The 16,832-nt window shown below is 49.2% G+C and overlaps 3 protein-coding genes across 3 annotated transcripts in view; 1 reads left to right on the top strand and 2 right to left on the bottom strand.

The window, feature by feature from the left end:
• Positions 1 to 3,693, top strand: part of glis2b (GLIS family zinc finger 2b) — a 28,204-nt gene extending 24,511 nt beyond the window's left edge. Inside the window, exons 6-7 of the mRNA XM_079746951.1 lie at positions 1,095 to 1,213; positions 2,514 to 3,693. Of these exons, the coding sequence (XP_079603077.1) occupies positions 1,095 to 1,213; positions 2,514 to 3,214 (820 nt within the window). The 3' untranslated portion in view covers positions 3,215 to 3,693. The remainder of the gene's footprint in view (positions 1 to 1,094; positions 1,214 to 2,513) is intronic.
• A 4,933-nt stretch (positions 3,694 to 8,626) lies between these two features.
• pam16 (presequence translocase associated motor 16) lies at positions 8,627 to 10,511 on the bottom strand. Its single transcript, XM_079745799.1, has 5 exons — positions 10,415 to 10,511; positions 9,796 to 9,880; positions 9,525 to 9,661; positions 9,208 to 9,273; positions 8,627 to 8,788 (listed from the first exon to the last, which is right to left on the bottom strand). Exons 1-5 carry the CDS (start codon positions 10,415 to 10,417, stop codon positions 8,693 to 8,695), a joined length of 387 nt encoding a protein of 128 aa, XP_079601925.1. The 5' UTR covers positions 10,418 to 10,511; the 3' UTR covers positions 8,627 to 8,692.
• Positions 10,512 to 10,743: 232 nt separating this feature from the next.
• coro7 (coronin 7) overlaps positions 10,744 to 16,832 on the bottom strand; it is a 101,315-nt gene continuing 95,226 nt past the window's right edge. Inside the window, exons 24-28 of the mRNA XM_079745796.1 lie at positions 16,676 to 16,792; positions 16,219 to 16,354; positions 12,802 to 12,893; positions 12,467 to 12,553; positions 10,744 to 12,275 (exon numbers count right to left, since the gene is read on the bottom strand). Of these exons, the coding sequence (XP_079601922.1) occupies positions 12,267 to 12,275; positions 12,467 to 12,553; positions 12,802 to 12,893; positions 16,219 to 16,354; positions 16,676 to 16,792 (441 nt within the window). The 3' untranslated portion in view covers positions 10,744 to 12,266. The remainder of the gene's footprint in view (positions 12,276 to 12,466; positions 12,554 to 12,801; positions 12,894 to 16,218; positions 16,355 to 16,675; positions 16,793 to 16,832) is intronic.

The raw sequence follows: 16,832 nt of genomic DNA, 5'->3' as shown, positions 1-16,832 counted from the left end.
AGTTAAGTTGAGTTAAGTTAAGATGTGATGGTCTGCGTCCTCTCTCCAGGTATAAGATGCTGATCCACATCTTAGTTAAGTTAAGTTAAGTTAAGTTAAGACCTCTCTCCAGGTATAAGATGCTGATCCACATCTTAGTTAAGTTAAGTTGAGTTAAGTTAAGGTGTGATGGTCTGCGTCCTCTCTCCAGGTATAAGATGCTGATCCACATCTTAGTTAAGTTAAGTTGAGTTAAGTTAAGGTGTGATGGTCTGCGTCCTTTCTCCAGGTATAAGATGCTGATCCACATCTTAGTTAAGTTAAGTTAAGTTAAGTTAAGGTGTGATGGTCTGCGTCCTTTCTCCAGGTATAAGATGCTGATCCACATCTTAGTTAAGTTGAGTTAAGTTAAGGTGTGATGGTCTGCGTCCTTTCTCCAGGTATAAGATGCTGATCCACATCTTAGTTAAGTTGAGTTAAGTTAAGGTGTGATGGTCTGCGTCCTCTCTCCAGGTATAAGATGCTGATCCACATCTTAGTTAAGTTAAGTTGAGTTAAGTTAAGATGTGATGGTCTGCGTCCTCTCTCCAGGTATAAGATGCTGATCCACATCTTAGTTAAGTTAAGTTAAGTTAAGTTAAGACCTCTCTCCAGGTATAAGATGCTGATCCACATCTTAGTTAAGTTAAGTTGAGTTAAGTTAAGGTGTGATGGTCTGCGTCCTCTCTCCAGGTATAAGATGCTGATCCACATCTTAGTTAAGTTAAGTTGAGTTAAGTTAAGATGTGATGGTCTGCGTCCTCTCTCCAGGTATAAGATGCTGATCCACATCTTAGTTAAGTTAAGTTAAGTTAAGTTAAGACCTCTCTCCAGGTATAAGATGCTGATCCACATCTTAGTTAAGTTAAGTTAAGTTAAGTTAAGACCTCTCTCCAGGTATAAGATGCTGATCCACATCTTAGTTAAGTTAAGTTAAGTTAAGACCTCTCTCCAGGTATAAGATGCTGATCCACATCTTAGTTAAGTTAAGTTAAGTTAAGTTAAGACCTCTCTCCAGGTATAAGATGCTGATCCACATCTTAGTTAAGTTAAGTTAAGTTAAGACCTCTCTCCAGGTATAAGATGCTGATCCACATCCGCACCCACACCAACGAGAAACCCCACCGCTGCCCCACGTGTAACAAGAGCTTCTCCCGCCTGGAGAACCTGAAGATACACAACCGCTCACACACAGGTCAGTGTCCGTAATGCACACACACTCACACATGCACGCACACACACACACACACATACACATGCATGCAAGCACACAGGTACACATCACATACGCACGCACGCACGCACTCACACGCACACGCACGCACGCACGCACGCACGCACACGCACACGCACACGCACACGCACGCACGCATGCACATGCACACACACAGCCGGTGTGTCTTCCATCCCATCCCAGAGTCTCTAGTGTTAACCCCCCCAACGTAAAGGTTCCCTGTTCGCTGTACGACGCCTGAGGCGCTCTTCGTCTTCGAGCTCGAGGCCTGTTGAAGAACACGTCCTGCTGACGTGCTAGACAAGCGTTGAGTGTATGTTTTATGATCCACGCGTTTATGTTTAGCTCCTAAGCTATCCACTCATGAGCTAAACATTCACGAGTGGATAACCAGGCGTCCTCCAAGAGCATGGCTTAGCCACAAGCCCGACGTAGCAATGGCAACAATAAGCGGTTCAAACCACGCAGAGTGCCAGGTATGGCGGGGGCGGACTTTAGAGTCAAGGCCACCCGAGGATTAGCCTGGCCAGAGCCAGCCCGCACACAGAAACTCTTATTTACATGTACAAGGTCCGGGATTGGTCCTCGCCGGTGGCCCTCAGACCGTCCGACCGCTGGATGGACCAATAGGAGGCTGTGGTTGTTCCAGGGGGCGGGTTCAAATGCGAGGTGACAGGCAGTGTGCTGTGGTCACTCTAGGTCACTCTCGTAACTCTCGGTCACTCTCAGCTGATTCATAATGTCCCTTTTGAGCCTTCTCTATAAACCACATGCTACACAAATACATTTTATAACATGCAAAATAAATCCAGTTATAATCCGCCATTAGAAACTGGAACCATCGATATAGCCGGACACAAAATATCAGATGTCCCCTTCCTATCCTACAGACGATTCTGCGATAACCTGATTGGCTGAAGGTGTTGTCTGTCAAGGCAGGGCTTTAAATCAACCTCTCACCATAAAAAGTCGAGACTCTCTTGCGAAAGGGACTGGGAAGACCTCACAAGATAGACTGATAGAACCAGGCGAGCCAAGGATATCCCTTAAGAGTCATTCCGATTAACCGCAGTCTGATAAACCGGGCAGTTTATCACACTTTATTCAAAATCGGTGTTTTCCCTGCGTATATACCCACTGTAAGCTGCCGTGTAAAAAAGTGTCCACATAGCACATAAATACTGAAATATGCGTACTAAGTACGACATGGTTTAAACGATTGTTTCCGGCCCACCCCCCCCCCCCCCCACCCACCCTCCAGGCGAGAAGCCCTACATCTGCCCCTACGAGGGCTGCAACAAGCGCTACTCCAACTCCAGCGACCGCTTCAAGCACACGCGCACGCACTACGTGGACAAACCCTACTACTGCAAGATGGCGGGCTGCCTGAAGCGCTACACCGACCCCAGCTCGCTGCGCAAGCACATCAAGGCCCACGGACACTTCGTGGCCCAGGAGCCCGGCTGCCCGGGCGGGGTGGGCTCCCTGCTGAAGCCGGGCCCCTGCGGCGGAGGGGCCCTCGCCAGGGAGGCGGAGCTCTCCTACCAGGGCGGGGCCCGCGTCCTGCTCCCGGGCGCGGCCGCGTTCCACCACGCCCTGCAGGGCCTCGGCGGGGGTCTGCCCCCCCTCTCCCCCGCCAGCGCCCGGCCCCTGGACCTGAGCGCCCTGGGGGGCCCCGGGGCCCCGACGGCCGGCCTGGGGGCCGCCTCGGTGCTGTCCTTCCCCGGCTCGCCCCTGGGCCTCGGGAAGGCCTCCCTGATCTCCCCCGCCTTCCCCCCCCTGAGGCCCTCCCCCGGGGGGGGGGAGCGGAGGGGCCCGGACCACCACCTGGTCCAGGGGAGGCGGTGGGTGGGCCGCGGGGAGGGGGTGCTGAACCTCTCCACGCCGGGGGCCCACGACTCGCTGTCCTGGGTGGTCATCCCCCCCGGGGCCGTGGTGCTGAAGCCAGCTGTTGTCAACTGACACCTCCCCGCGCGCACACGCACACAGGCAGACACACACACACACACACTCGCAGACACACACAGGTAGATGTACACACACACACACACACACACACAGTCACGCACAAACACACACACAGTCACGCACACGCGCACACACACACACAGACATGCTCACATGCAGACTCAAACAAAGAAAGCCCACACAAACACACACACACACACTCCCTCATGCACACCTTACACACACACACACCGCAGGAGCTCAGGGGGTAGGGGTCGGGTGGGGTGGACGCCCCTGGGAAGATACGGGTGGTGAAAGTCGCCTCGCACAATCAAACCCAGGGCCGTACCTTCAGCAACGCGCTCAGAAGAGGCCTGACACGATACAAGTCTGACTTCACAAACGAAACAATCGCGACGAAGACCTTGTGTAGGGGGGACGGACTGGCCCCCCCCGGCGGCCCCTGTTCCCCTCACCCCCGGGGGTCCAGTGGACGAGACCCTCCCCCCCCCCACCCGGACTACTCTAAGCTAGGCGTGCGCATCAGAGGGAGAAAACGGTCGCCGTGCAAACGGCCGTGTGCTTTTCTGTTGCTTTGTTGTTCGTCGGAACGTTTTCCATTCCTACGGGCAGGTTGTGTAGACCCGGTCCGTGCGCAGTGTGGGGGTCTCCGTGCGATGCGTGGGGGTCCCCTTGCGCCGGGGTCTCTCCTTAAGGTCCCGGTTGATGTTATTTGTATGGTTATTATTATTATTATTGAGTATTTATGTGACTGCTGGTGGAGGGTGCTCGCCCCGGCCTGGCAGTGGGAGAGATAAACCACGACAGACAGCGACGCACTCGCTGCTGGGTCCGGCCGAGCGCGGTTCCTTACCAGGCTTTGACGTGTTTCACCGCCGCAACGGTTAATAACGATTCTGACAAACTCGCCTAGCAACAGCGAGCGAAAATAAGAAGGATTCAGACGGACAAGGTCTGGATCCAACGGGTGGCGGTTCTCATCCTCAGACAATAGTAGTAGTGTCACCTGTACAACTACAAACAAAACCTAACATAGCACTCTATAGCGTAGAACCAGGCTATAGTGTTGAAACCTCACAATTTGCTGCTAACCTTAACAGCTCTTCCAGTGTCACACTGGTGGAGAACGCTTTTGACAATCTGCATCCCTGGGTGAAGAGGACACTAGTGCCTTTACCTAAGGGCACAGAGCCATGGGAGGCCAGACACAGACGGGTGTTGTCATCTGGCGACGATCAATTATCTTCTGGTAACTTCTTTTATTTTTAGATCAATGTTGAAAGTCACCGGCGCATCTGGCGCCCCCCTCTGTCAGTTTTAATACACTGCATCCCGCCCGCCTAAACGACAGAACTCACCCTGTTTTCCCCTCCTCGACCATGTTCGACCATTTTTCCCGTAATTGAATCAGCGAGGCCAGTCTGCCGTGCATGAAAGGGCCACTGTGGTGATAAACACTGGTATATTTGTGTTTGAGGTGACTTAGCCACGAAACCAGCTGTGAAAAACAGGTGGTACCCCGGCTCGCAGCCTGACTTAGCCTTGTTGCTCGTGGGCTTTGTGCCGAGCACAAGGCTTCCAAAGTGTGTTGGAAAATCACCAGCCCTTGAACGGGCGGGGAGGTGGGTTCTGGGGCAGGCGGGAGAGAGGGCAGGGAGACCGGCAACAGGGTAGGTGGCCACGTACAGCTGCCCTGAACAGAAAGCCAATTAGTCTGTCAGCATCGTGCCTCGTTTTCTGCGGACAAAACGGCCAGGCTTACCTTTCACGGTTCAAAGTTTCCAATCATGGTTCAGTTTTAAGTCGACATGCACTTAGCACACAAGTACAATATATTCTCGACATGTTCAAGACAAATAATTACTGTCAAGTCATGCATTTTCAAACTGTTTTACTGTGTGCTACAACAGTTTTTAACAGGGTGACATGCTTTTTTTTTGGGTGGGGGGGGAGTGTCTGAGATTTATATTGCCGACTGAGCTTTTAATTTTGACTTGACAACCATGTTATGTTGCGTGTGACCATTGGGAACTGCAGAGAAGAGATGAGGAAGAGAAATAGGAGGTTTATCTTAAACACAAGGAACATTCCCTCAAGAAACCAAGAGCAGCACTCCTCTATCTCTCACTCCCTACACCTCCACCTCTCTCTCACTCTCTCCATCTCTCTCTCACTCCCTCCACTTCTCTCTCACTCCCTCCTATATCTCTCACTCCCTCCATCTCACTATCCCCCTCTCTCTCACTCCCTCTATTTCTCCCTCCCTCCATCTCTCTCTCCCTCCCTCTATGTCTCTCACTCCCTCCTTTGTCGTGACTGTTTTGCGTCGGTCGGTCGCAGCGTTTCATGTCATGGCTGTCTATTTCATTTTCGTTTTTTGGGCGGTAATACGGACGAGACATTGTTCTGATGTCGAACTGGCTTTCTCATTATGCGTGCTCCCCAATCTGCTCTCTTCAGTCCAAATATCTTAGCTTTCATTTATACAAGTAAAAAAAATAAGGAAGAGAGAGAGTGTGTGTGAGAGAGAGAGCGAGAGAGAAATAGATAGGCATGTCACCCTGAATTAACAGTTTCAGGGGGGAATTTAACCAACCACACACACCGTGACATTCCTCTCCGTGACAATCGCCGAGCTGTGATGAGGAACAGTGGGGTACTATGGTACGCCGGGTGGCTCGTCTGTATACTCCCTAATGGGAAGACGTGCCCCTGACATCTTGTTCTAAAAGTGACCATTATGGCCGTCCGAACACATGCCTGTCTTGTCTCAAATGTGTCACGCGAGTTGTGCCCAAACCAGACACACACACGTGTATAAAAGCACATGGAGACACACACATACACACACAAACACACAAACAATTAAGCTAAACCACCAAGACACTGCCAACAGTAGTCCTGTCAAAATGGCGGCCTGAGAGCCAGAAGGAGGGCCACAGTGGGAGGGAAGGGCTGAGAGAGTAAAGGGGTGTAGAAGAGTTCTCTGGGGACACTAACCCCCTTTAAACCGGAGTCCCATGTCCCTGGGAGTCCCTGACCCCGCAGTGCCCCATGCGAAGCCCCTCACCAGGGAGTCAACCAGTCAGCCAGCTAGTAAGACAGCCAGTTAGACAGCCAGCCAGTTAGCCCGCTAGTCAACCAGCCAGCTAGTCAGCAAGCCAGTCAGCCGGCTAGTCATCCAGCCAGAAAGTGATCTAGTAAGCCAGCCGGCTAGTCATCCAGCCAGCCACCTAGCTAGTCAGCCTGCTAGTCAGTCTCCTAATCAGCCAGCCAGCTAGTCAGCCAGCTAGCTAGTCAGCCAGCCAGCTAGTCAGCCTGCCAACAGTGAAAGCAGGCCAGTGAACTCTGTCTGCCCTCTGTTATTTTTTTTTTATAGATTAAGACCCCCTAAAGGCTTTACTCCTTCAACTCCACTACAGCCACAAAGGTATTTTTAACCCAACACACACACACACACACACACATACACACACACACACACACACACACACACACACACACTGCCAAGCGCAAAAAAAACAACAGGAAAACATGAAAGCCGACTTCCTATTTGTTCAGAGCGGGGCGGAGTGGGTCAAAATAAATTACACCGCTGTGTTTTGGATGCCAACGTACTGGAGAATCTAGAGCAGAGATGCCCATTATACCTGTGTTTCTGCATCAGAGACCTCCTTATCATTCATACACCAAGCACGTAAACACACACACACACTCGCACAGAATCAAAGTCGACAATCTCGCGCAAACGCCCGTGTGTGTTCAGGTTTGCATTGTGATGCCAATCCCTAGCTGTGAGTGGACAATCCTTGCCTCTGATGTTATTGCAAACAGGTATTAAGAAGAGCGTACTAGATACGGTTTCCCCGGCAACAGTAGAACCCACAGACCCGGCCCCCACCCCTCTCTCCCTCTCCTCCCATTGGTCGACGAGGAGACCCTGAGCTTTTATAGGGTAGGAGAAAGCGGAGGAATAAAGACAGATCCTTCCATGGTTGGACAGGTTTCCATGCTCAAAATAAGCTGATTGATCTGTTATCCCTTTTGCGCTCAACTTGTAATTAACTGCACTTTTTCTTTACCCCTATACGAGTACATTGATGGGGGATGCCATATTAAGATTCAATTGTCTTTACTTTGTTTTATGACTGTCAAGCTTTGTCTTTGTTTTGTGTTTCGACTGGTTTTGAGGGCCAACGACAAGTTGTCAAAACCGTGATGCTTGTCATGGTCCATATCTCCTCAAATGTCTTTCATTGAAATTATACTTTGCGTTTTCTTTCTCTGGATCGATGACATCAATGTTGAAGCGGTACATAAACCAGTGGAACGGTTTTAAACGTCTAGCTCACCAACACTTTTATGCCAGGCGCTTTGAACAGTGCCGATGTGAACCTCAAGCTTGCGCTAAACACATTTCCCATTCCAGGACATGGAATTCCGCGCTAGCTAGCCAGGTGGCTGTCCTTAGACAGAGCGTTGACAACCGATACAAAGGGTTAACGGCAAGACAAAGGCCACCCGCGGCCCGTTCCAAGTTATGTTTTTGCACATTTGTGAGATTCTAATGTCAGTATTTTATGTTTTCCAAGTGCCTTTTCATAGGTGAAATATAGAAGCTATAAAGTATACAAAAAAATATATGAATATATATATAAATATATTTTCCTGCCATGTTCTGTAGTCTGACAGAACGCAGAACTTTAGAGTTGTAAAAGTCTCCAATTGGTACAACATAGCGACGTTCTCCTGTTTTAGAGGAATTTTATTACGATATTGATAATGAGGTCAATGAAAAAAAAAGAAAGTGTTTAATAAAGTTGCATTTTATACAATCTGTGACTTTTGTTTCTGATACCTTTACACATCTTATTGCCACAAGTTCTCCGCAGTGGTCCAAGCATTCAACTATTCAAATAAATGATTTTAAAATGATTGAATTATTACAGAAATGTTATCAATAAGAATAAATCAGTGTATCAGTTGGTAGAACTAGGTGGTCCTGGATGCATACAACCAGAAGGCTCAAGAACAATGGAGAGCCAAAATGGTCATGTTAAACCAAACAGCATGTAAGTATGGTTTCGTGGCCTCCGCAATGTACCGTGTTTCCGAGTGTAACAGGATATAATGGAAGAGAGCGAAAGAGAAGACGGGATGTGAGTTAAGGGTTCGGAGAAACAATTGGTTACGGTGGCAGTCCGTCAAAGCAGGGAGTGTAAGACCCGCCCACTTTGACATTCGGATCCAAACCCAAACTGTGATAGAAGACGTGGAGACAATTGAATGGACACTAAGTAAATGGCATGTTTTGTTGAGTGGATGCATCAACTGAACTAAAAGGGTATGAACTAGTTAATATTATTACAACTATACCAAAAATACAGACGCATTTTCAAGTCGATCGAAAAAACAATAAGGATTTTATTGGGGATTATAATTTACAGAGGCTGGGGAGGGGAGGGGAGGGGTTCATGTTTCTGAATTTTGCTGCCTTCGTCGTTTCTTCTGTTGGTCTTCTTCCTGAAGGTTTAGCTCCTCCTCTAGACGCTCCTTAGCACGCACAACCTGGAGACACACAAACAGACACACACACACACACAAGTCACACACACACTTTCAGAATGGCTTGCAGCAGTGCAGGCTGGTCAACCTGCAATGATAACAGACCTCAGGGTTTCCCTTGATTATTATGTACCATTTTCATCTCAGAGTTTACCACTATTTTACAAATGACATACGACCTCTCTGACATGCAGTGCAAGAGGCCACAGATGCCATCACTTCACAAGGTGCATCAGCATAAAGATAAACAAAACATCAGTTTACCATTGAGAAAACCAAAATGGCGTTTTGAGAAACATTGCAGTAACCCTGAACTTGACGGCCAAAACATCCAACAGCGAAGTGGACAAGATATACTGTCTGAATTGGGCATCTCTTGCCCAATCACAGAAGAGCCACTCCAATCTCGTTGGTACACACACCTTTGACTGCAGGTAAAACGACCCGCCCACAGATTTGTCATTGGCCTTGAACAGTTGGTCGTAGTTCTGCAGAACACACACACACACACAGATCAAAAAAAGAAATCAGTTATCAAGAACCACTATTACGATATCTAATACAATATTCATATCAATGACTTAAAACAATACAACATAAAGAAACCAACCAGCAAAACACACACACACACACACACACACACACACACACACACACACACACACACACACACACACAAACACACTCCACTGCAGAGCCAGTGTGCAAATACGACCTAATACAGCGGCAACAGCCGTACCTTCTGGATCTCCTCGGGGGAGAGGGCGCTTATGTTGAGGATCTGCTGGGCTTCCTGGACGGTCATCCCCGTGATGCTGGTGGTGGCGGCCGACTGCTGACCCGACCTTCCCCGGGCCTGAGCAGCCGCCTGGCTGGCTGAGCAGGCACACACAACAAACCGTGATAGGTCAATTATTCACGATTAAAAAAACACCCAGCACTCTATACCTCAAAGATTTGGTCACGACGAGGTGCGGCCATCGGCTCTGGCGCTACCGTGTTGAAGGTACCTGCGTATTCCTGCCGTAGCGCCCGCGCAAACGCTCTCCCCACGACCTGTGCTCCCATGACCACGATTTGAGCAAGGTACCTGGCCTGGATGGGAAGGAGAAACACACGTCGGTCAGAGCGTGAATCTGATACTGTCTCTGGGTCACGATAGACTGAGACATGGGTCATGATAGACGGAGATTTGGGTCAGGGGGTTATTTAGCAGAAGCCTTCATCAAAAGCTACTCATGGTGAACTTAGAAACAGGTAATGAAGGAGCAGGTAGGGGCTCGGCTCGTCACATACGGTAGGTCTAGCCGTGGAGATGTTAGAACATCCTGAATAGGACATCATGTGCCTACTACTCCATTGACAAATCCATGCAATGTTGACTTCAGTCACTGCTACTTTATCCTGATCTAGCTTTCTTCTAAATGAATGACATGAATGAATTGTCATGAAAGACATCGGCAAGGAAGATAAGCATTCACGTTAGGCCTACTCTGCAAACTGTTTATGAATGGACCGATGTAGAATCACCATTACGAAACAACAAGCCCTGTTCCTCTGTTAGACGTACATTACGTTATAAGTCACTACTCCGATGACAGACAGGATAACACTGAAATACCTCCTTACCATATTATAAAACAATGAACATCGACCTCGTCAGGAACGGGGAGTTATATTCTTCACATGTAGGACTATTCCATGGACGTACTCTGAGCAAAGTCACCGCGGGTTCAAAGTTGAGGGAGCATGGACACGCTGAAGATGAGGACTGCAAGCAAACCTGACGCAAGAGTTTGCAGGAATTGTAAGAGCGCCATCTAGCGGCGCGGAGGTAAAATGACACAACAATTTCTTTCATCAGTATAAATGCAATTCATAATAGGTAGTGCATATGGGCATAGTGCATGCATATCATGCAGCTATCAGTAAGAAAAAAGGCAACAATTTGATACGTTTCAAAAAGTATTTATTTCAATGCAACAATGTAAATACTCACGAAGCCATTAAGTAAGTAAGAGAATACAGCACTACACATTACAATGTAAAAAAGATTAACATTGGAAGGCTAAAGAACGTCCCAGGTTAGACCATGATAGAAATTGCAGGCACGAATACGTTACACATTGACACTAACGACCCCCTCTGTTCACCTTACGAACTACACCATGTGCATATTCCATGTGAGGTTGAAGTGGTCTATTGATTCCGTTCTAATATCATCGTTTGTAAACATCAACATGATTGGTTCTGAATTCATGACAGTATTGCATTCTACTGTAGCCCTGATTGTAAATGGCAGCTTGCGTTTGTAATACTGCACTGTAAATAAGAAGTAAGACATTGGCTATGAGCTATTGCTAATCATAACAAAGTGAGTCAAGAGTTATAAAAGCAAATTATAGCCATTCTGAAAAAAAAGCCTGAACCACATAAATAAATCCCTGTCTTAATTTGAACCTAAAATATGCCATCTAAAACTATTAATGATGGTTTACAACACCAATAAATGACTCCTTAAGTCCCTCTAACCATGTCTATAAAGTTCATGACTGGCACAAAGAATATCTCCCGAAATGGCACAATGGAATTAAAGTCTTACAATGACTGTTAACAAAAACGATGTTTGCATAAATACAAATTCCAGTTTGCTTAAACAGATTCTTGTGACCCTGATGTTTTGTGTATGTGTATGTGTGTTTTCGTCTGTGTGTGTGTGTGTGTGTCTGTGTGTGTGTGTCTGTGCGTGAGGGCGTGTATGCAGTCGATATCCAGTAATCTTTAAAATTCTACAGTACAGTCATAGGAGGCTAATGCACCACCAGGAATATAGATGGTGTTCATGTTGCGTGTGTTTGTGTGTGTGTGTGTGTGTGTTTGTGCGCTACCTATTTATGCATAGGTTCAGAGGTTGTGCACCGAAGGGGAAGACGGTTAAGAGTGAGTGGAAGGTCGCAGTTTTATGTGTATTTCTTTTACAAACACATGCTATTCAGTTGTTGTGAAACAAGGAATCTCAAAGAAGGTGTGTAATCTCTTGGACAATTCAAAGACACGTTGTGGTGGAACGGGATCCTGTCACCGGACACTGAAAACAAATCATGCTGTGCTTCTTAGATCGACCACCATGTCCGGACACGACGGAGGTAAGCTGGTACATGCACACACCATCCGTCCACCCGCTTATAGAAATCCACTGAACGCTATCGCTGTTACCGCCCCCTAGTGGGGACTTATGGAATTAATTATTGGTTGCGAGGCCCTGGAAAACCACCTGCAGGCTGCTTTAGGTATTGCTGTTTTAGTTACGGTGTGCTTCTGCCGTCGAGGGAGGCAACGTGAGACAACATATCAGACGCAGACGCAGGACAGCGACACCGGAGAACGCAGGAATGGCAACATACAGGCTCTCTAGCTCCCTCTGGTGGTGGCTGGTCGGTAGTAACAGCAGAAACACCACCACCACCACCACCACACGCCTCTAGTCATCCTGAAACACACAGACGTTATGGTTAATACAACGATGTTCGACGGTAGGCCGGTGAATGTTAGAAAGTTGTACAATTACGTGTTGTTTAAACCTGGTACTTTACTTGTGTGTAGTCAATTAGCAGACACATTTATCCAAAGCACGAAGGTGAACAACGAATCGAGGCAGTACGCCTCGTCCCGCCCACTCACCCACTCGTCCTCGGCCACGCCCTCGAAGGAGTCCTGGGGGAGGGGGTCGTCCATGTTCCCCAGCTTGGCCACCATGGCACTCAGCAGCTGAACCCACAGCACACACCGGTTAGTGAGGGAGGGGGGCCCAGTGCACACACACGCACAAAAGTGTATACAAACACACACAGACACACGCACACACACACACACGCACATATGCAAAACACACACACTTAGACACGGGCACGCACACAGCGACACATATACACACGCATAAAACACACACACATACATGCATACACCAACAAACACACATACAACACGCACGCACACAGGCACGCACACACACACACCTCGTCCTTCTTCTGCTCGTCCGTCTTCTCCTCCAGGTAGTAGGAGGAGGGCATGTACTTCTTCACCGGCGCCTCCTTTGGGGCCTCGCTCACTGAGAGAGAGACAGAGGATTGAGCCTGAGGGAACCCTCCACCTCATCAGGGCTCTAAAGGGCTGATTACGGTCCCACGTTCACCCAACGCAAGGAGGTTACGGACCCCTTACGTCCTTGCGTCCACCGCAAGGGCCTGATGTGCGCCTCCCAAAAATGTTAAGCTTCCGTCGGGGCGACGCAGCTGCAGGGGCTGTGATTGGTCCGCTTACTAAAACCCGACGCAGAACCATAAAGGTTCACGACTGCGTCAAAGCGTCTGCGTGGTCAGTGTGTTGCGTGAACGAGGGACCATAATCAGCCCTTCAGTCCAAACACTCACACACTGTGGGTAACGGATCAATGCATCACAGCCCAGGAACATTATTGAATATACCTTCACGACTGCAAAACATTACAGCCATTACAGTAACGGCAAGAGCGCCAGAGAGAGAGGGACAGAGACAGAGACAGAGGGACAGAGACAGAGGGACAGAGACAGAGACAGAGGGACAGAGACAGAGACAGAGGGACAGAGACAGAGGGACAGAGACAGAGGGACAGAGACAGAGAGATAGAGACAGAGGGACAGAGACAGAGGGACAAAGACAGAGGGACAGAGACAGACAGAGGGACAGAGACAGAGGGACAGAGACAGAGGGACAGAGACAGAGGGACAGAGATAGAGACAGAGACAGAGACAGAGGGACAGAGACAGAGGGACAGAGACAGAGAGATAGAGACAGAGACAGAGGGACAGAGACAGAGGGACAGAGAGAGAGAGATAGAGACAGAGGGACAAAGACAGAGGGACAAAGACAGAGACAGAGGGACAAAGACAGAGACAGAGGGACAGAGACAGAGGGACAAAGACAGAGACAGAGGGACAGAGACAGAGAGATAGAGACAGAGACAGAGGGACAGAGACAGAGGGACAGAGAGAGAGAGATAGAGACAGAGGGACAGAGACAGAGGGACAGAGAGAGAGGGACAGAGACAGAGACAGAGGGACAGAGACAGAGGGACAGAGAGAGAGAGATAGAGACAGAGGGACAGAGACAGAGGGACAGAGAGAGAGAGATAGAGACAGAGGGACAGAGACAGAGGGACAGAGAGAGAGGGACAGAGACAGAGACAGAGACAGAGGGACAGAGACAGAGACAGAGGGACAGAGACAGAGAGATAGAGACAGAGGGACAGAGACAGAGGGACAGAGACAGAGACAGAGGGACAGAGACAGAGAGATAGAGACAGAGGGACAAAGACAGAGGGACAGAGACAGAGAGATAGAGACAGAGGGACAGAGACAGAGGGACAGAGAGAGAGAGATAGAGACAGAGGGACAAAGACAGAGGGACAAAGACAGAGACAGAGGGACAAAGACAGAGACAGAGGGACAGAGACAGAGGGACAAAGACAGAGACAGAGGGACAGAGACAGAGAGATAGAGACAGAGACAGAGGGACAGAGACAGAGGGACAGAGAGAGAGAGATAGAGACAGAGGGACAGAGACAGAGGGACAGAGAGAGAGGGACAGAGACAGAGACAGAGGGACAGAGACAGAGGGACAGAGAGAGAGAGATAGAGACAGAGGGACAGAGACAGAGGGACAGAGAGAGAGGGACAGAGACAGAGACAGAGACAGAGGGACAGAGACAGAGGGACAGAGAGAGAGAGATAGAGACAGAGGGACAGAGACAGAGGGACAGAGAGAGAGGGACAGAGACAGACAGAGGGACAGAGACAGAGGGACAGAGACAGAGAGATAGAGACAGAGGGACAGAGACAGAGGGACAAAGACAGAGGGACAGAGACAGACAGAGGGACAGAGACAGAGGGACAGAGACAGAGGGACAGAGACAGAGACAGAGGGACAGAGACAGAGAGATAGAGACAGAGGGACAGAGACAGAGGGACAAAGACAGAGGGACAGAGACAGACAGAGGGACAGAGACAGAGGGACAGAGACAGAGGGACAGAGACAGAGGGACAGAGACAGAGGGACAGAGAGAGAGAGATAGAGACAGAGGGACAGAGACAGAGGGACAAAGACAGAGGGACAGAGACAGACAGAGGGACAGAGACAGAGGGACAGAGACAGAGAAAGAGACAGAGACAGAGGGACAGAGACAGAGGGACAGAGAAAGAGACAGGGACAGAGACAGAGGGACAGAGACAGAGACAGAGGGACAGAGACAGAGGGACAGAGAGAGAGAGATAGAGACAGAGGGACAGAGACAGAGGGACAGAGAGAGAGGGACAGAGACAGACAGAGGGACAGAGACAGAGGGACAGAGACAGAGAGATAGAGACAGAGGGACAGAGACAGAGGGACAAAGACAGAGGGACAGAGACAGACAGAGGGACAGAGACAGAGGGACAGAGACAGAGGGACAGAGACAGAGACAGAGGGACAGAGACAGAGAGATAGAGACAGAGGGACAGAGACAGAGGGACAAAGACAGAGGGACAGAGACAGACAGAGGGACAGAGACAGAGGGACAGAGACAGAGGGACAGAGACAGAGGGACAGAGACAGAGGGACAGAGAGAGAGAGATAGAGACAGAGGGACAGAGACAGAGGGACAAAGACAGAGGGACAGAGACAGACAGAGGGACAGAGACAGAGGGACAGAGACAGAGAAAGAGACAGAGACAGAGGGACAGAGACAGAGGGACAGAGAAAGAGACAGGGACAGAGACAGAGGGACAGAGACAGAGACAGAGGGACAGAGAGAGAGAGAGAGACAGAGACAGAGACAGAGAGACAGAGACAGAGGGACAGAGACAGGGGGACAGAGACACCAGACGCACAGGTTCTAGACACGGTTATGCATGGAGATGTAGACGTTTATAGCGTCCTGTATAATACTGTGTGTGTGGGTGTGTGTAAATATGTATGTATGTATGTGTGTATGTATGTTTGTATGCATGTGTGTGTGTATGTGTGCGTGTATGTATACATGTATTTATATGTGTGAGTCTAAGTGCGTAAGTATGTGTGCATGTGTTTGTGTGTTTGTGTGTGTGAGTATGTGTGTTTAGGTGTGTGTGCGTGAGTATGTGTTTATATGCGTGTGTGCGCGTGAGTATGTGTGTACATGCGTGTGTGTGCGTGAGTATGAGTGTATATGTGTGTGCGTGCGTATATGTGTATATGCGTGTGTGTGCGTGAGTATGTGTGCGTGTGTGTGAGTATGTGTGTATACGTGTGTGTAAGTGCGTGAGTATGTGTATATGCCTGTGTGTCCGTGAGAATGCGTGCGGGAGTATGTGTCTGCGAGTACGTGTGTGTGAGTATGTGTGCGTGTGTGCGTGCGTGAGTGTGTGTGCGTGTCTGCGGACCGGGGGCCATGTCCGATGGGCGGAGCTTGGCGGTGCGGTGCTTCCCATTGGACCCAGCCAGCCAGTCAGAGGAGGAGAGGGAGGACTCCCACCACACCGCCGTGTCCGGGAACAGGTCGTCCTGGAAGAACTCTTTCTGCAACAGGAGAGGAGACACAGGGAAGAGGGGGGAGGCTTCAGCATGCGCCGCCTACAATACTTCAACACAAACTTTGAAATTATAATTTTGTCATAATTCTTAATTCTTAATTGGTTCTAATCTTTAAAATCTATTTTTTTTAAGAAAGCACAGCAATCCGAATAATAAGATGCAATATCACAATCACTTGATATTATCACTTTAATCTGATCCGTGAACGCATTTAATTCTATTCCTTATAATAACGAAGCGTGTTCTATTCTGTTCAGCCCCAGCGGTGCAGTTCCGCCCTACAGCCACTAGGTGGCGTTGCCTCACCTTGACGCGGGGCACCTTGAAGGCCACCGGCTCTATGGTGGTCTTGGTGAGGATCAGCCCCCGGGACACCTCCACCTCACGCACGTCACACGCCGTCTTGGGCAGGAAGGTCAGACCCTGCTCACAGGAAGCAGTGGGAGCACATTCAGGAACGCAA

Source organism: Pollachius pollachius (genome assembly GCF_949987615.1).
Source record: "Pollachius pollachius genome assembly, chromosome: 11".
In the NCBI taxonomy this organism is placed as follows: Eukaryota; Metazoa; Chordata; class Actinopteri; order Gadiformes; family Gadidae; genus Pollachius; species Pollachius pollachius.
This window is presented reverse-complemented; position numbering and strand designations above follow the sequence as displayed.

Bases quoted from the DNA above. Each gene is read 5' to 3' on its own strand.
- pam16 (XM_079745799.1), bottom strand. The intron at 9,274-9,524 runs GTACGGCTGTTG...TGTGTTCTGCAG, and splicing joins CCCCCGAGGAGATCCAGAAG to AACTACGACCAACTGTTCAA. The intron at 8,789-9,207 runs GTGTGTGTACCA...GTGTGTCTCCAG, and splicing joins CGTTTTACCTGCAGTCAAAG to GTTGTGCGTGCTAAGGAGCG.